A 21,048-nucleotide genomic window follows, 5' to 3' on the forward strand; every position below is an offset into this window, starting at 1 on the left:
ATCCCAGATTTAGATGTCATGGTTCTTCTGAGAAGTCAGAGTAGAATCAAACAGAAAACTATCACTACATTAAAAATATCCCGGATGTATTAGCAAACAAATGCATGCATTCATTCACAGAATAAAAATCAAAGGTGCCACTTTTGTAACCTTTATGCTTCTAGCTTAGCTACATGAACTAAAAAGCTATTTGAAATCAACTACAAATGCAGTAAAGCATAGATTTTCCAAAAAAATTTTATTTGATTTGTTGTCAAAGCATAACTCACTCATAAATCGTACAATCTTTTCACTTTGTAATACAATAAAAATGATTTTAATTAATAAAGTTTTACAAATTCTGGCTGGGTGTGGTGGCTCATACCTGTAACCCAGCACTTTGAGAGGCTAAAGTGGGAGAATTGCTTCAGCCCAGGAGCTCGAGAACAGCCTGGGCAACATGGCGAAACTGTCTCTCTCTATGTATAAAAATTCAATGTAAAATATAAGAAAAATCTCCCAAAATGCTACTACCTCAAGGGAAGTTAAAAAAATTAGGGAAAAATTCTAAAATTGTTTTTTACATAGCAAGTCTGTCAGTATAATCTGGCTCATCAATGATTCAAAGTATACAGAAAGAAAAAAAAGGACTAACAAAAGAATAGTTCAATATAGTATAGTTACTGGCTAATAATTTGGGCTCTGAAGTCAGAAAAACCATAGTTTTTTTCACCAGATCCTCTCCCCTAGTATCTTCAGCACATGCTCACTGTTCTCCCCATCCTTGTCCTTCCCATGTTCATTAATTCATATTTCCCTGCGCCTAGTCCCATTTTCACTTCCTTTGACGCTCCTAGTAGTTTTGTTAAGTCTTACCCTGTAATTTTTGCTTTTAATTTTGATACCTCTTTATGACTTAACAATAAAAAGGATGTATGGTTTTTATCAACTGTCTCCAAAATAATCTCTTGTTATGAAGGGAGTACAGTTCTTTTCATTCATACATATGTTCAGTAGTTGCTTCCCTAACTGCAAAGGCAATCTCATTTAGTTGAGTAGCTCCTGAAAGCAGCTTTGAGTTAGAAGTATGTGTGTTACATCCCAACATTAGTGTGCTGTGTGGGGCAGTTCAACACAAATGTAATGATGTATTTTTGTGAATGAGAGTTGGCATGTCAAATGCATCCTCTAGAATAATAATTAGTGTTATAGTCTTAAGATTTGTTTTCTAAAGTTGATACTGTGGGTTATTTTTGTGAACAGCCTGATGTTTGGGACCTTTTTTCTTCAAAATAAACAAGTCCTTATTAAACCAGGAATTTGGAGGAAAAAAAAAAAAAAATCTCTATTCACTGTTCAATAGCTGTATGAACAAGGACAAGTTACTTAACTTCCCAGTGCCTAAGAATTATCCCATGTAACACAGGGATATTATCTGTATCATAGGGTGCTGTAAGAATTAAGTAAGAATATGTATGTGTAAAGTGCTTACAAAGCTACCTGGCACAAAGATGTGTACTAAATATGTAAATAATTATAACTACTTCTATATGCAATTCTATTAATACTGTTAGTAAAGAATTTTTTCAAAATATAAAGCCATTTTATACATAAACTAGGCATATGCTTTGACTAAGTAGTCTTATTTCTTAAAAAATTAGGAGTACTTAGTCAAAGTATATGTCTAATTTATGTTTTGCTACATGTACAGGAAAACAACATATATACATGAATGTTCATTGTCCTCTCTTTGCCCCAAAACAAAGAGAAATAACTACATATCCATCAGTAGAAGACTTGTTAAGAAAATTATGGTACATATATATGGCATAATATTATACAACTGTGTGTGTGATTTGATGAGCTAGATATTCACCAAAGAATAAACATCACTACCATCTCCAGAGAGTGAACCTGAGTTTTTTCTTTTTTAAACTTTGTTTGAATTTTATGATAAACATTTCATTTTTACAAACACTGCAGAACTGCTTTCCCATCTCCCCAAAAGGTCTATTTTTCCAGTCAATTAAACAAATATTTATACAGCACCAACAATATATAACATACTCTACTAAGAAACATGGTAAATATATATATATATAAAAAAACCAGTATATACCGTGTAGGGACTCTCAGTTCTATGGTGGTAAACAGACATTTACACAAGTATTTTAGGGATCAAGACAGTTTTCACAAGAAATATACAGAAGTACAAACATAGAATGGAAACAAGTGAAGAAAAAACTTTAAGTAAGGATATGCAGAAACAGGAAGGTGAATCTAATGGACAGTTATGGTGACAACAGGAAAAATGGCAGAATTAGATGTTCTAAAGGAAAGTCAGAAGGTGCTCAGGGAAGAGCAACTTGATAAAGCTGGGAAGCAGGATCTTATCCTGGAAGCTGGAGGTTAGACTTCAGATAAGAAAAGTAGGCAGGGCCTGATTGTATACAGCTCTGAATGCCAGATGAAGGAATCAGGCATTCACATATTTAGTCAATCATTTACTTATTCATTCACTCATTCACACATGTGTAAATTTCATTTACTCATATGTGTTTGCATGCATGTATTTACTACTTAGGGGTTGAGGAAGATGAGGCCATTATATGCTCACTTCAGCAAGATAGTCCAAGGGGTCATGTAGAAGTCTGGTCAAAGATGTTTCAGATAAGGTGAAAGGAACTATTGTCACTATGATTAATTTTATATTTACTCAATAATAGGAGACCCTGTAATACTGTAAATTAGTCCTCTTCACAGGCACTATTTCTCACACAATAACACACACACACATACACACACACACACACACACACACACACACAGAGGATAAAAATTTTTTTACCAAGTCTTTTTGTCCATTGATACTTGTACAACCATGTACCGATAAATATTAAGAATGCGTTTACACATATCTGTGTGCTCATCCAGAAGATTTTTTATTTCATTTGCAGGTTCAAGGAGAAATATATTTGATGAGTTTATAATGAACACCTGAGACAAAAGAAATCATTAGCTATTCACAAAGGAATTTCAATGGCAAATTTCATATTCAAAGAGAAACAGACACTGATCCCACTGTGGGTTAATTCTACCAGGAGCTTAATAACTGAAATGTAAACTCATTAAACCTTTCTATTTTTATGTTTATCTAGACAAACATAAACAGTAGGTACCTAAAGAAAATAAACCAAGTGCAAAAAAAGTATTTCTTTTTTTTTTTTTGAGACAGAGTCTTGCTTAGTCACCCAGGCTGGAGTGCAGTGGTAGGACCTCGGCTCACTGCAGCCTCTGTCTCCTGGGTTCATGCGATTCTCCTGCTTCAGTCTCCCAAGCAGCTGGGATTACAGGCATGTGTGCCACCACACCAGGCTAATTTCTGTATTTTTACTAGAGGTGGGGTTTTGCTATATTGGCCAGGTTGGTCTCAAACTCCTGACCTTAAGTGATCCGCCCACCTCAGCTTCCCAAACTGCTGAGATTGCAGGGGTGAGCCACTGTACCTGGCCTAAAAAACAGTATTTCTAAACTGAGAAGCTTTAATAAATTGAAAAAAAAAAAAAAAAGAATAAATACACATAGCTTAGGATAAAAGATGACATCTAAACCAGGAAGAATTTTCTGAATGAACTGTTCAAAACATTTTATCTTCTTTTTCTTACTTATTTTTATGTTTGTTTATCTGTTTTTGTAATAAAAGATTCCATCAGAAAAATCTATTACTATATCCCATCAAAAGATTAAAATGGAAAACGTATGATCATCACTATGTATGCAGAAAAAGTATTCAACACTCATGATTAAAAACAATTTTTAGCAAACTAAGAAAAAAGCATTCATTAATATAAAAAAGAACATTTATCAAAAAGCATAAAAAATGTATACATAGTAACAGAACTTCAGAAATACCACAAAAAGCCAATAAGACAAGGGTGCTCACTTTCATCTCACTGATCTGAGGGGCCCAGTAAGCACAAAAGGAAGAGTGGGTGGTAGAGAATAAACATCAACAAACTGAAAAGGACTTTTTTTTTTTTAATTGCATTTTAGGTTTTGGGGTACATGTGAAGAACATGCAAGATTGTTGCATAGGTGCACACGTGGCAGAGTGACTTGCTGCCTTCCTCCCCTTCATCTATATCTGGCATTTCTCCCCATGCTCTCTCTCCCCAGCTCCCCACCCCCCGCTGTCCCTCCCCATTTCCCCCCAACAGACCCCAGTGTGTAGTGCTCCCTTCCTTGTGTCCATGTGTTTTCATTGTTCAACACCCGCCTATGAGTGAGAACATGCAGTGTTTGATTTTGTGTTCCTGTGTCAGTTTGCTGAGAATGATAGTTTCCAGGTTCATCCATGTCCCTACAAAGGATGCAAACTCATCATTTTTGATGGCTGCCTAATATTTCATGGCACATGTATATGTGCCATGAAAAGGACTTTTCCAAAGACAAATGGAGCTATGTTCCTGTCTGGGAGAATAGTATTTCAGAAAAAAAAGAAAATCAAGTTCAAAAGACCTGAGGTGAGAGCCTGCCTAGCATGCTTGAGGAACAGCAAGGAGTACAGAGTGAAGTAAACCAGGGGAAGAACAGTAGGAGATAATGCTGAAAAACAGCCTGAGTATGTCGAGCAGAGCTTCTCACATACTACCTGTAGTGAAAGAACAGGTTCCCCCCACCAAGCCCCAATCTTTTGCAGATCAATCCCATTTTAAAATATAATTAAAAATGAATAGAGATCAGGAGAGAGATCATCATGGCTGACAGGAGGCAGAATTAAATTGCAGCTCCGACGTGGATGGACAGAGCAGTGTGTGGAGGCTCACATCGTGAATTTTCCTCCAGAACAACTGCAAGAACAAACCAGGAATCCCCAAAAGACCCACAGACCCTCTGAAGGAAGCGGACTGCTCCTGCAGGACCTAGGAGACACCCCAAATGCTGTGATTGCCCAAACTACAGAAGTGGGAAAGGGAGATCCTCCTCTCCGGAACACACACACTCACTGGGGAAACTGAAGGTCTAATTTGTGGGAGAAGTTTCTGACCTTTCCTGGAGCAGAGTCAATTTAGACAGCCAAGGGAAATACAGGAGTAGAAGATGCAGTGGGAAAGGCCCTGGGAACTTGTTTAGTCCCCAGGCAGGCCATTCCTGCCTAGCACCACAGGGATCCTTCGGGAGGGCACCCAGAGGCATGTGGAAAGTGCCACAGGGAGAAGGAAGTCTCTAGCTGAACTTTGTAACAATTTGAATCAGGCAAGAAGCCTCCTGGCCAGAACTCAAGGGAAGGTGTGAATCCAGTGTGCAGACTCCACAGGTGGGGGAAGAAACCAAAGCCCTTTTCTTTCACAACTGGGAGGCTGGTAGCCTGGGGCAAGTTCTCAAGCCCTGCTCTCCCACTGCCTGGAAACAGACTCAGTGCTGTTAGGGTAGGCACAGTGGGAGAGAGACCAGCCCTTCAGATTGCTTGGGAGCTAGGTAAGGTCTGTGACTGCTGGATTTCTCCAACTTCTCTGACAACCTGCGTATCTCAGCAGAGGCAGCCATAATCCTCATAGGTACACAACTCCATTGAATTGGGAACCTTACCCCCAATCCTCACAGCAGCTGCAGCAAGACCCACCAAAGGAGAGTCTGAGCTCAGATACAGCTAGCCCTGCCATCTGATGGGCCTTCCCTACCTATCCTGGTAACCAAAGACAAAGGGCATACACTCTTGGAAGTTGTAGGATCCCACCCACCGCCAGTTCCTTTCCATACTACCACAGCTGATGCTGTTTGGAAAGGGCCACCTCCCGGAAAGAGGCCAACCAACACAAAAACAGAGTATTAAACCACCAAAGCTGAGAACCCTCACAGAATCCATTTCACTCACTGTGACCTCCACTAGAACAGTTGCTGGTATCCACAGCTGAGAGACCCCCCCCCAGACAGTTCAAATCATAGGACTCTGTGCAGACAAACCCCAGTACTATCCTGGAGCTGGACAGACTTGCTGGGTGCCTAAACCCAGAAGAGAGACAACAATCACTGAGGTTTGGCTCACAGGAAGCCACATCCATAGGAAAAAGAAGAAACTACTACATCAAAGGAACACCCCATGGGACTAAAGAATCTGAACAATAGCCTTCAGTCCTAGACTTTCCCTCTAACAGAGCCTACCCAAATGAGAAGGAACCAGAAAACCAACTCTGGTAATATGACAAAACAAGGCTTTTTAACACCCCCAAGAATCACAGTAGCTCACAAGCAATGGATCCAAACCAGAAAGAAATCCATGATTTACCTGAAAAAGAATTCAGGAGGTTACTTATTAAGCTAATCAGGGACACACCAGAGAAAGGCAAAGCCCAATGCAAGGAAATCCAAAAAATGATACAAGAAGTAAAGGGAGAGATATTCAAGGAAATAAATAGCTTAAAGAAAAAAACAATCAAAAATTGAGGAAACACTGACCACACTTACTGAAATGCAAAATGCTCTGGAAAGTCTCAGCAGTAGAATTGAACACATAGAAGAAAGAAATTCAGAGTTCGAAGACAAATCTTCAAATTAACCCAATACAACAAAGACAAAGAAAAAAGAGTAAGAAAATATAAACAAGCCTCCAAGAAGTCTGGGATTATGTTAAAAATCTAAGAACAATTGGTGTTCCTGAGGAAGAAGAGAAATCTAAAAGCTTGGAGAACATATTTTGGGGAATAATCAAGGAAAACTTCCCTGGCCTTGCTAGAGACCAAGACATCCAAATACAAGAAGCATAAAGAACACCTGGGAAATTCATCGCAAAAAGATCATCGCCTGGGCACATTGTCATCAGGTTATCTTAAGATGGAAGAAAGAATCTTAAGAGCTATAAGACAAAAGAACTAGGAACCTACAAAGGAAAACCTATCAGATTAACAGCAGATTCCTCAGCAGAAACTCTATAAGCTAGAAGGGATTGGAGCCCTATCCCCAGCATCCTTAAACAAAATAATTATCAGCTAAGAATTTTGTATCCAGCAAAACTAAACATCATATATGAAGGAAAGATAGTCTTTTTCAGATAAACAAATGTGGAGAGAATTCGCCAGTACCAAGTCAGCACTAAAAGAACTGCTAAAAGGAGCTCTAAATCTTGAAACAATCCTGGAAACATATCAAAACAGAAACTTTTTAAAGTATAAATCACAAGGGACCTATAAAACAAAAATACGATTTAAAAAGCAAAAACAAAAAACAAAAAAAACAAGGTACACAGGCAACAAATAGCACAATGAATGGAATGGTACCACACATCTCAATAGTAACATGGAATGTAAATGGCCTAAAAGCTCCACTTAAAAGAAAGAACTGAAGAATGGATAAGAACTCAACAACCAACTATCTGCTGCTTTCAGGAGATTCATTAAACACGTAATGACTCACATAAACTTAAAGTCAAGGGGTGGAAAAAGGCATTTCATGCAAATAGACACCAAAAGCGAGCAAAGGGAGTTATTCTTTTATCAGAAAAAACAAACTTCAAAGCAATAGCAGTTAAAAGAGACAAAGAGAGACATTATATAATGGTAAAAGGCCTTGTCCAACAGGAAAATATAACAATCCTAAACATATATGCACCTAATGCTGGAGTTCCCAAATTTATAAAACAATTACTGGCCAGGTGCAGTGGCTCAGGCCTGTAATCCCAGCACTTTGGCAGGCTGAGGTGGGTGGATCACCTGAGGTCAGGAGTTTGAGATGAGCCTGACCAACATGGTGAAACCCTGTCTCTAAAAATACAAAATTAATCGAGCATGGAGGCTCATGCCTGTAATCCCAGCTACTCGAGAGGCTGAGGCAGAATTGCTTGAACCCAGGAGACAGAGGTTGCAGTGAGCCGAGATCATACCATTGCACTCCAGCCTGGGCAACAAGAGCAAAACTCTTGTCTCTCAAAAAAAAAAAAAAAAAAAAAAAAATTACTAATTGAACTAAGAAATGAGATAGCAAGACAATAATATAATAGAACTGAACAACAATAATGACATAACCTATCAAAACCTCTAGGATACAGTAAAGGCAGTGCTGAGAGGAAAGGTCATAGCCCTAAACACCTATATCAAAAAGACTGAAAGAGCACAATCTGACATTCTAAAGTCACACCTCACGGAACTAGAGAAACAAGAACAAACCAAACCCAAACCCAGCAGAAGAAAGGAAATAACCAATATCAGAGTCAGAGCAGAACTAAATTAAACAAACAAAAAATACAAAAGATAAATGAAACAAAAAGCTGATTCTTTTAAAAGATAAATATGGATAGACCATTAGAAAGATTAACCAAGAAAAGAAGGGAGAAAATCCAAATAAGCTCATTAAGAAACGAAACGGGAGATACACCAACAGCAACCAAGCAGAGAATCAAATCAAGAGCTCAACTCCTTTTATTGTAACTGCAAAAAATAAAATAAAATACTTAGAAACATACCTAATCAAGGAAAGCTACAAAACACTACTGAAATAAATCATAGATGACATACACAAATGGAAAAGACTTAAATCTAAGACTTGAAACTATAAAAATTCTAGAAGATTGGAAAAACCTTTCTAGACATTGGCTTAGGCAAGGATTTCATAACCAAGAACCCAAAAGCAAATGCAATAAAAACAAAGATAAATAGCTGGGACTTAATTAACTAAAGAGCTTTTGCAGAGCAAAAGTAACAGCAGAGTAAACAGACAACCCACAGAATGGGAGAAAATCTTCACAATCTATACATCTGACAAAGGACTAATATCCAGAATCTACAATGAACTCAAATCAGTAAGAAAAAAACAAACGATCCCATCAAACAGTGGACTAAGGACATGGATAGGTAATTCTCAAAAGAAGATATACAAATGGCAAACAATCATATAAAAACAATGCTCAACATCATTAATGATCAGGGAAATGCAAATCAAAACCACAATGCAATACCACCTTACTCCTGTAAGAATGGCCATAATTAAAAAATCGAAAAACAATAGATGTTGGCATGGATGTGGTGATCAGGGAACACTTCTACACTGCTGGTGGGAATGTAAACTACTATAGCTACTATGGAAAACAGTGTGGAGAATCCTTGAAGAACTAAAAGTAGAACTACCATTTGATCTAGCAATCCCACTATTGGGTATCTAACCAGAGGAAAATAAGTCATTATATGAAAAAGATACTTGCACACATTTATAGCAGCACAACTCGCAATTGCAAAATTGTGGAACCAACCCAAATGCCCATCAATCAACGAGTGGATAAAGAAACTGTAGTATATATAGACAATGGAATACTATTTGGTCACAAAAATAAATAAATGAATGGCATTTGCAGCAACCTGGATGAGATTGGAGACTATTATTCTCTGTGAAGCAATTCAGAAATGGAAAACCAAACATCGTATCTTCTCACCGATATGTGGGAGCTAAGCTATAAGAACGCAAAGGCATAAGAATGATACAATGGACTTTGGGGACTTGGGGGAATGGTGAGAGGAGGGCAAGGGATAAGAGACTACAAATAGGGTGCAGTATATACTGCTCAGGTGATGGGTGCAGCAAAATCTCACAAATCACTGCTAAAGAACTTACTCATGTAACCAAATACCAGTGGCACCCCAATAACCTATGGAAGAATAAAAAATAAAGATAAAGACTATCAACTGGGGAAAAAATGAATAGAAAAAAGGAAATGAAAAAAGAGTATGACAAAATTCAAATGTAAACGGTTTAATAGAATCAAGAGATACTAAATATTTTCTTTCTAAACTTCTACTCTGTTTTCCAGTTATGTTGTGGGTCAGCCCTATTCTATGGACCACATTCTGAGGAGCAATGTAAAGCCTTATAGACCATTATAAAGACTTTCATATTGCTGCATAGTGATAATGGAAAGCCTCTGGAGGGTTCTGAGCAGATGACATAACCTGATTTACATTTTACAGAATCCCTCTGGCCAGACCAGAGTGATAGTGGGCAGAGCAGAAGCAGGGAGACTAATTAGAAAGTTACTACAATACTACAGATGAAAGATTATAGAGACTTTGACACAAGAGGTAGTGTGAGTGCTGAGCGGTAGTCCGATTCCATACATATTTTGAAGGGAGAGCTGATAGCATTTGTCATCAAATTAGACAGATGTTAAGGTAAACTGAAAAACAGAGTTGCCAATAAATGATACAAGAAAGAACGCAGAAAGAACATTCAAATTTGAGATACTTATTAGATATCCAAGTGAAAATGACAATTTGATATTTGAATATTTTAGTTAAGGATTCAGAGTTCAGATAAGAGGTCCTAGACTACAGATAAAAATCTGAAGCTGTAGCATACATATGATATTTAAAGCCATGGGAATGGATGAGACAAGAGAATAAGAGATTCAAGAACCAATTCCTGGGCTTTTCAACATGAAGAGGCCAGGGCTTTACAGAAAAATCAGTGAAAAGATTCTGGTTTGAGAAGTGGACAATGAAGTGAGAAGAAACAGGAGGAGATGGTATTGTGGAGGTCAGGCAAAGAAGCATTTCAATAGGGAGGAAATTATCTACTCGGTAAACGTTTCTGATAAATTAAGCAGGATTAGCACCGAAAAATATAAATCTGCTTTAATAATGGTTCTGATAAATCAAGGATTAGCACTGAAAAATGTACTTCTGATTTAACAATGTAGAGGTCACATGTGGCCTTGAGAAGGACAATTTGATTTAAAAAGTGAATGATTGGCCAGGCTCGGTGGCTCACACCTATAATCCCAGCACTTTGGGAGGCCGAGGCAGGTGGATCACCTGAGGTCAGGAGTTCAAGACCAACCTGGCCAACGTGGTGAAACCCCATATCAACTAAAAATACAAAAATTAGCCAGGCATGGTGTCACGCGCCTGTAATCCCAGCTACTCTGGAGGCTGAGGCAGGAGAATTGCCTGAACCTGGGAGGTGGAGGTTGCAGTGAGCTGAGATTGTGCCACTGAACTCTAGCCTGGGTGACAGAGCGAGAATACATCTCAAAAAAAAAAGTGAATGAATATAATGAACTCCTACAAACCACTAAGAGAAACATCAACACCCAACAGAATAATGGAAAAGCATATGAATTCATATATAAGAAAAGATGCTCAAATTCAGTACTGATGAAGGAAAAGCAAATTAAAACAGAAAAATACAAACTTTTTTAAAAAAATGAGACAACATTTCACATATAAAGGATCAGCAAAAAATTAAAATCTGATAATACAAGTAATGGGGGAGAATATAAGGAAATGAGAACTCCCAAACACTACTAGAGGGAATGTAAATTATTCTGACAAATTGGAGAACAATTGGGCGGTAACAGTAAAGTTATTAATGTACAAATCCTACATCTCAGTAATTCCACTTTTGGTGTATACCCTAGGGAAATTTTCTCAGATGTGTATAAAAATACATGTATAAGAATGTCCACAGCTGGGTACAGTGGTTCACACCTGCACTTTGGGAGGCTAAGGTGGGTGGATCACCTGAGGTCAAGAGTTTGAGACCAGCGTGGCCAACATAGTGAAACTCTGTCTCTACTAAAAATAAAAAATAAAAAAACTAGCCAGGTGTGGTGGCGGGTCCCTGTAATTCCACATTCTTGAGAGGCCAAGGCAGGAGAATAGCTTGAACTTGAGAGGCAGGGGTTGCAGTGAGCCGAGATCTCACCATTGCACTACAGCCTGGGCAGCAAGGGCGAAACTCTGCCTCAAAAAAAAAACAAGTTCACTGTAGTACTACCTGGAATAGTGAAAAACTGGAAACAAAAGGCCATCGACAGAAAAATGAATACGTAAAATGTGAAATAAAGTACAATACCACAAAGTAGTTAAAATGAATTATGGCTGTACAGTAACAACAAATCTCAAAAACAGAATGGCTAGTGAAAAAAAAATCAGTTGCAAATGACAGTACGCCATGACATAATTTATATAAAATTTAAAATTCTCTAGAATATGTAACATTTATTAATATATAAAGTGATTAAAATTAAGAAATAAAAATAATATGGAATAATGACAAGTGGTGAATTTATTATATTGTGAAATGTATACTGTATACTGAAATACTGAACTTAAATATTTGAAATATTTAATGATTATTTTATTTTTAAAAAAACACAAAATTATCCACCTGCAAAACTGCCTGGGTACCAGCTTGTATGTTTTGTTCTGTGGCTTCATCAGAGGCTTTATGAAGAGCACCTTGGAAGGAGCCATTTTTTGCCCAACTGGAATTTCGAACATGATCAGCAGTATTGGTCCCATTTTCCTGAAGCAAAATATCAAGTTTTTAATATTTCATTAATAAGAATGCTGCAATAAGTCATTAAGTTGTAAAGGTAAATCAAATTATTAGGTCCCACTGCTAAACAGGTTTCTTTCTCTCAAAATAGATGATGTCTTATTCAATTCCAAAAACAATATATATTCACTATAAAAGAGAATTCTCAATTACAAAAATATAAAGTTAAAAAAAAACAACCATAATGAGCAGCCAGAGATTATATCATTTCAGAGAGTATTCTTCTATATGCCTAATGTATAAACCTCCCTTTCATAGTTTCACACATTCGAGAATGGGATTATACTACCTACAGCTTTGTAAAAGATGAATTCTGTTCTAAATTAAATGCCAGAATCCAAATAAATGATAAAGAAAATGGTTTATGTTTATCCTATTTAGGAGTACTAAAATTCTCATTATTCAAAGAATATTGAAACTTCAAATCACTAAGACTACAGCTTCCTGCTTGCATTTTAGCTGTAACAAGTCCTACAGAGAAGGGAGCTCCCTCAGTTAAAAAGAACAAACAGAAATGCTGCTCTGTAGTTCTCTTTTTAAAGTGTCCCTCCAGTTTCTTCCTGCTTTTTGTCACTTACCAATATCTTCAAGTAGTTAAGTTTAAAAAAAATATTTTATATAGAGTTTGTAATTTGCAAGATGTAGTCCAATACAAACAGCTCTGCCATTACCAGAAATAGTACTGGAACCCTGTCCTGAGTAGCCAATAAAACATGCCATGCTCTAGGTCTTTCTCTTAAGCTCCGTATCCCTATAATCAAGTGTTAGTATCCCTATAATCAACTCTTCAGAGTTGATTATACCACTCTGAAGTGTTCTTCCTGAATGACCCACAAGCATCTCAAACTCAAGATATTTAAAAATAAATTTATTAATCACATCTCCCCATTCCTGCCAATCCAATCCCTCCAGCTGCCTTAGCCACCACCACACTTGTGCTGTTTAAAATTCCCATCCACGGGTGAATGGCAACTACTCTGGTTGCAAAAGAAACTTACGACACCTCCCCATTACTCAAAGACACCAATATATCTGTTCTCTCCCTTATATTTCCACTGCAACTACCACTGTCCTAGATCAGGTACTTATCATCTCACTTTCAAATTTTGCTAATCCTTCCTAACTAGTCTTCTTGCTTACAGACTGACATACAATCTATCCTTCATTCTGGGCCTGGAATGACTTTCTGAAGTATGTAACTATTCATGTTACTCTCTTGTTCAAAACTCTTCAAAGGCTTTCCAGTTTCTAGAATGTAATTAAAGTGTACTAATATAGCATACAAGTTACTGAACAAAATCTAGTTCTGTCTATTTCATATTTCTTGCTGTTCTCTCCTATCTACTCTATGCTGCAGCCAAATAAAAATATTTTCAAGGTTCCTCATACATTTGTAGATGCTATTCACACTGTGTGTAACCTTTCCCATTTGTCTACCTGCTCTTTTATATTATACTACCTCTTCCATGAAGCATTCCCTGACTTCCCCAAGCAGGATTAGGTATTCTTTCATGCTCTAGGATCATTGCAGTAACATTATCTTATAATACTTATTTTGTATGTTTCTCTTCTGGCTAAACCAAAAGTTACGTGAAGGTAGAAATAATCTCTGCTTATGTTTCTACCTCCAACACTAGTTCTCAACATGGGCAACCGAAAGCTTTGTACGGTATTTTGAAATTTGTGAGAGTGTTTCCTTGTCACAAGAATAAAAGATACAACTGCAATTTAATGAAATGGGACAGAGAATGCTAAGCATCCTACACAGCACATGACAGTCCTCCACACACACACAAAGAAATTGTCTTGTATTCTGCACGTCTTTCAAATGTCTTACAGATACTATGAGAATTTTAAAAGCCCATTTAGGTCAAGCACTGTGGCTCCCACCTGCCCCAGCAATTTGGGAGGCTGAGGTGGGCAGGTCACTTGAGCTCAAGAGTCAAGACCAGCTGGGAAACATAGTGAAACCCTGTCTCTACCAAAAATTTAAAAAAAAAAAATTAACTGGGCGTGGTGGTGAGTGCCTGTACTCCCAGCTACTCTGGTGGCTGAGGCTGGATGATGGCTTGAGCCCAGGAGGTGGAGGTTAGAGTGAGCTGAGATCACGCCACTGCATTCTAGCCAGGGTGACAGAGAAAAACCTTGTCTCAAAAAAAAAAAAAAAAAGTTTTTTTTTAAATCAATAAAATTAAAAACACATTTACAATTATCTCCATTTATAACATAATTCAATTTTAGAACTGTAACAACGAAAATGTTAAATGAGTCCCACATACGTTGAATTTATCAGAAATGTAAATCAATAAATGATTATACTTTTTGGTTTTGGTCCACAACATTTGCAAGAGTTGCTGGCACTTTGAAAAAACCACATCTCTAATGGCAGCGCTGGTTACAGTACTTGAGTAACCAATAGAACAAACCTACTCAACACACCTAACATCACCAATCTACCCTTCTTCTCCCTCCCTCCCTTCCTTCCATTGTTTGTTTTTCAATTATGTATGTACATAGTTTCTATTATCCATCATTCTTATTTAAGAACAGTAAATGATATGGGGTAGGCTCATTATATATGGCACAGCATGACAAAAAGTTCGGGAAAGCAAATTATTTTTAAACTGATAGGTTTATTTTCCAGCATAAAAATATCAATAAATGTGTTATTTTTCATTGGTGCGTAAGAATTAGGACTGTAGATATTATTTCATAATTTATATGGTTAATTTTATTTACTTAAATTATATTTCTCAGTTACATTTTTCCCTTTCTTAGAAGGGGGAAGGATGCTCTATGTATGTGTGTGTATACACACACACACACACACACACACACTCTCTCTCTCTCTCAGACTCACCAAAGCCCTACAGAATTGGCCTATTCATTCATACATTAGTATCCTGACTAATCACCACTGATGAGGTTAGATTAACTACTAAAGTGAATAAACATTACTCAATCATTCCTATCTAGATTTAGCAAACTATATTATCAATCTCAGACAACTTTATGGTGAAAGGCAAATCAGACAAAACAGATAAATCACTTTCAATAAATTCTCTGTACTCCTAACTCCATCTCAGCATCTGTTTCTTGGAGAGCCTGACCTGTGACAAAGGTTGATCAACCAAAGGAATAAATGGAACCAGGGACCCAAATGCCACCTCTACTACTCTCTCTTTTCTCATCTTTTCCCTGCCATAAGTAAACGTTAGTCTTTCTTATCACAAAATAACTTATTTTACCAAGTCAAGAAGTTTCGCATTCTGAAATCAGCTCTAGTGCAAAAGATTCCAAAGAGGGAACGCAAATATTGTGGCTTGTCCTAGGTAGCAACTCCTAAATAGTCACTCCTGCCAGGGAAGGAGGAATTATGGTTTGGTAATAACCCCCCCAACGTATGTATTTTAAAATCCATTTTGATGTAGTACCACATTTCGAAATATTATACCTTAATAACAGTATCTAATTTTTATCTAGAAAATGGCTTAAAGAATCGGTATACGACCTCAATATTAATTTTTAAAAGTTATGGCATCATAGGGCTTTGCTACAAGGTACTGAGATAACTACTGTTACATTACCTAAATTGTTGCAAAACAGACTGAAAGATATCTTCATCTTCCCATTCAGTCAGTATATTTGTGTTAACACATTATTATGTTTCTGCAAAACTCTTAATCTATTAGACTAATACTAAAATATATAAATCTTCTAACTTTACCTCTTCTCTTTTTTCTCCTTCTTCCATTGAAATATCATGGTCTACGACGTTTTCAGTGCAAGGGAGGTCTGAAGAAGTGATCACAATTTCTTCAGGCTCTTGCATGAACAAAGGTTTCTCCTCTTGTTGGATCCATTCTTGATATACTTTTACCACTTTTCTCATAGCTGCTGCTTCACAAATTGGTAATAAAAATGCCTAGGGAAAAAAAGGGAGAACAGAGATAATGACACCTTTTCCTTTGCTACCAACCACTAATGCAGTAATGTTTTTCACATTACATCATAGATTCTTGGAAACTGCAACTTTAAGCAAAACAATGACTATAACACAACTCATTTTGCCATAAGCTAATTGATATAAACAAGAGTTAAGTTCCTATGGGATATTTCTGGTAAAAAAAAAAAAAAAAAAAAAATCACCAAATTTCTAGAGACCGAAACACAATACTAAACACTGAAATAAAATGTGAGCTATGTGCTCATTTAAGAAAGATTAATAAAAACAAGTAAGACAATTAATTACCCTAATATTCTAATTCAGGATTACTGGTAGCCAGTCTATTCCAGCAGCTCAGGGGCAACACAGGAACCAGCCCTGGAAGGGATGCTATTTCATTGCAGGGTACAACATACACCCCAACACTCACCCAGACTGAGATCATTTAGACACGCCAATTTACCTAATGTGCATAGCTTTGTGATGTCGGAGGAAACTATAGTACCTCGAGAAAACCCACACAGACATGGGGAGAACATACAAATGAGAATTTTTATTTTTGTCATCAACATTATAGTTAAACAATGTTTCTTAAAGACCTGCTGTACATATATTTCTATCTTATTATAAAATGTGAGATATAAACAACTTTTAAAAGTTAACCAATTCATTGTCATAAAAAGCCTGTTTTCTCCAAATCGTTTGCACACGAATATAGGAATGTTTGTGGTTGATAAGCACTGACTTCAAGTGGAAGAAATAAAGATTAGTTGAAATTGTATTACTCAGAATGGCAATATTCCTTGCTTCCTAAAATATTGAGCTCTTACGAAGGTCAAAGTAAATACAACTATTCATAATAAGTTACACTTTCTTGTAACTTACATTATTTTGGTTTTACATTTTTTATTATTTTAGGGACAGGGTCTCAATATGCTGCCCAGGCTAAACTGGAACTCCTGGCCTCAAGCAGTTCTCCTGCCTCTGTCTCCTGAGTAGCCTGGACTATAGGCATACACCACCACACCCAGTCATCATTGTCTTTTTAAGAACTATTACTATTAAAACGGATTTTGATTTTAAAACAAAAGTTAAATTTGCCTCCAAAAACTAATAAAAATCTTATGTAATAAGATACCTCACCTTTTCTAAGCATACAAAGAAAAAAGTTAACACTTGCATACTTCATTTTACATATAATCAAGTTCTATAGTCTAACAATAAGGTAAAATTTAAAAGAAAGATCTCATAGTAATTCTTTTTCTGGGATCTTAAAAAAATAGATATTTTCCTAATCACAAATATACATTTTCATAGAAAAAACACTGACACAATCCAGACTTGCAAAAATAAAACAGCAAAAATACTCTTGATCTCATCACCCAAAGTCCTTTCCTTGTGCATGTTTGTGTTTATGGGTTAATATTTTTACTTTACTTTTAAGAGAAATAGAATTAAATTGCTTTTCCTTTTCCTTTTATGATACTACCTATTAATATCAACCTCAAAAATCACAAAACTTTTACCTAAAACCTGCCACTTTCTATTCTAGAGTTATTAGTAGGTATATTAAATAACAATCAAGCGGTCACATGAACTTATTTTATCTGAATGAAACTAGCAAAAAAGTCAGCTCCCAAGATAATGATGAAAAGTTAATGTGCAGTATCAATAGAATATTTACTGTTGTTTGTTAATCCTTTAGTTTATTTGCTATTAATTCCTTAGTAAACTACTTTATGTGCTATTTTCTTTAATTTAACCAACTCATTCCTAAATTATCACTCTCATATGCTAGCAGCTTTAATGGTCAAATGGCAAGATTTTGATCATCACTGCCTGCTATTAGAATATTTATTTTACAGTTGTAGCAAGAGCTCAGCCTTCCTTAAAAAGATTCAGGCCAGGCGCAGAGGCTCACACCTGTAATCCCAGCACTTTGGGAGGCCCAGGCGGTTGGATCACGAGGTCAGGAGATCAAGACCATCCTGGCCAACATGGCAAAACCCCATCTCTACTAAAATATGAAAAATTAGCTGGGCATGGTGGCGCACACCTGTAGTCCCAGCTACTTGGGAGGCTGAGGCAGGGGAATCGCTTGAACCGGGGAGGTAGAAGTTGCAGTGAGCTGAGATTGCGCCACTGCACTCCAGCCTGGTGACAGAGTGAGACTAAGTCACAACAAAAAAAAAAAGATCTCAAAGAAATTCTGTTTTAAGATACTGAAAAATTTCTGTTTTAAAAAATTAGTATATACTTCTCACTCAATTTTGCTGTCAATCTAAGACACTGAAAAATAAAGTTTAATAATCTCAAAAAATTTATATCCTCCAGTGCTAATATTATACAAATTGTCAGACTACAACCTAGTGATCTGAATTTACTATACACCAGAGACCTATGTCCTTGAAGATTCCAAAATATGATTTTGCCAACATGCTAAATGTGAATTGTGAGGAAAAACTGATATTAGCCATAGCTAAAAACTGATGTATAAAACCAGAGTGATAATTTATAAATTTACAATGAGAAATAACTGTTGAAGAAACCAGAATATTCAAGTTCATAAATTAGCAGTTAATTCCTCTATGAAGAAGCAACAAAAGACCTGGAATAATCTTCAGCAAGGAGAACAAAGCAGGAGGCACCCACACTTCCTGATTTCAAAATACATTACAAAACAGTAATCAAAACAGTATGGTACCAGCATAAAAAACAGACATATAATGGAACATTCCAATGGAACAGAGTAGAGACATTCCAATGGAACAGAGAGCCAGAAATTACATGTAAATACAAATACACACACACACACACACACACACACAATTATCCAGTCTTTATAAAGCAGAAAATCCTAGGGCCAAGCACAGTGGCTCATACTTTCAATCTCAGCACAATGGGAGGCCGCCGTGAAAGGATCGCTTGAGGCAAGGACCTGGTGACCAGCTTGGACAACATAGCAAGAAGCCCTCTCTACAAAATAATTTTAAAAACTTAGCTAGGCATGTTGGTGTACACCTGTAGTCCCAGCTACTTGGGAGGCTGAAGCATAAGAATCACTTGAGCCAGGAGTTTGAGATTACAGTGAGCTGTGATCACACTACTGCACTCCAGCCTGGGAGATAGAGTGAGGCCCTGTTTCAAAATAACAAAAAAAGGAAAATCCCAACATTTGCAACAACATGGACTAACCCAGAGGACATTATGCTAAGTGAAATAAGCTAGACATGGAAAGGCAACTTATTGTATGATCTCACTTAAATGTGCCATCTAAAAGAATCAAGCTTATAAAAGCAGAGACTAGAATGGTGGTGACTAAGGGCTGAGCAGTAGGCAAAATGGGAGATGATCAAAATGTACGAAGGTTCAGTTATGTGGGATGAACAGGTTTTGGATATCTGGCATGCTGACTATAGTTAATAGCCCTGTAATTTACACTTGAAATTTGCTAAAAGATTTTATCTTAAGTATTCTTACCATATACAAGCAAATGAAATTGTATCTATCTCAGGCCATTACTATGTTAATCAGATTGACTGTAGTAATCATCCACAATGTATACTTATATCAAAACATCACATTGCTCTGAGTGACCCTACTGAGTAATGTGTGAAAAAATAAATAAATAGATTTAAAAAAACCATCACATTGTACACCTTAAATATATACAATTTTTATTTGTCGGGTATACCTCAATAAAGTTAGGAAAACCTCATAAAATTAAAAGTGTTTGATACCAACATATATCCACTAAAATAATTTCTATTTTTTTTTGAAATGAGATCCCCCTGAATAAAATAATTTCTAAATGATGAACTTCAAGCAGAGGAAAGTGATTCTAAACAGAAGATCTGAAATGGAAGAAATCATGATAAAATAAAGTGGCAAATATATAACAAATATACACCAACACAGAAAATAGAATTAAATTACTTGATAATAATATATATGTTTGGGGGGAAAATTAGACTAGTAGGGCTCTAAGGTCCTTGTATTGATTAGGAAGAGGGTAAAAGAAAAAAATTTAGAAGCTGAAAAGTGAAGTATGCATGTTAAAACTTATATGATAACCACTATAGGAAAAGAAATAGTGGCTGGGGGAAAAGACAGAAAAAGACAGAAAGAAAAGACTAATAAAACTGACAAATCTCTGGCAAGAATCATCATCAAAAAAAAAAAAAAAGAGGGAGAAACAAGCAAGGGATAGGGCTCATGTCTGTAATTCCAGCACTTTGGGAGGCCAAGGCAGGAGGATTGCTTGAGGCCAGGAATTCAAGACCAGCTTGGACAACATAGCAAGATACTGCTCTACAAAAAATTTTAAAAATTACCAGGGCAATTAAATACTGTGCTGATGGGAATTAAAAGGAGGAATATAAATTTTAACCTCTGAATATAAATACTTCAGAGGTTAAAAGGATTATAAGAGGATATGATGAGCTTTGTTAACAAATTTGAAAACAAACACAATAAACAAATGCCTAGAAAAATAAATTTATTTAAACTGACCCAAGAACTAGAAAGCCTGAATAGTTCTATAAGCTTTAACATTTCCCACAAGTATTCCAACATTTGCCAAGTATCTTTCCTTTCCCGATTGTTACATATTCTGTTAACACAAACCTTAAATCTAGCTGGAACCACTGCCAACGCCAGACAAAAATTAAAACAAGTTTCTTTCTTTAACTAAGGCTGACAAGGCTAATACTGTTTCATGCTTTGTTTTACACATCAATAAATACGTGTGGGAGATCAAGACTATTTGCTTTGCCTAGAGAGCTCCCTGGCATGTGAACGAA

At 36.6% G+C, this 21,048-nt stretch overlaps 1 protein-coding gene across 8 annotated transcripts in view; it reads right to left on the reverse strand.

The window, feature by feature from the left end:
- The window catches only part of RALGAPA1 (Ral GTPase activating protein catalytic subunit alpha 1), a 297,306-nt gene that overhangs the window by 187,522 nt on the left and 88,736 nt on the right, over nt 1–21,048 (reverse strand). For all 8 annotated transcript variants that reach the window (XM_012469045.3, XM_012469051.3, XM_021674917.2 and 5 more), the window contains exons 11-13: nt 16,028–16,225; nt 12,130–12,267; nt 2,828–2,976 (exon numbers count right to left, since the gene is read on the reverse strand). In XM_012469045.3, coding sequence (XP_012324468.2) covers nt 2,828–2,976; nt 12,130–12,267; nt 16,028–16,225 — 485 coding nt within the window. The remainder of the gene's footprint in view (nt 1–2,827; nt 2,977–12,129; nt 12,268–16,027; nt 16,226–21,048) is intronic.

Source organism: Aotus nancymaae, unplaced genomic scaffold (genome assembly GCF_030222135.1).
Source record: "Aotus nancymaae isolate 86718 unplaced genomic scaffold, 86718_ANA_hifiasm-v0.15.2.pri h1tg000062l, whole genome shotgun sequence".
Classification (NCBI taxonomy): domain Eukaryota; kingdom Metazoa; phylum Chordata; class Mammalia; order Primates; family Aotidae; genus Aotus; species Aotus nancymaae.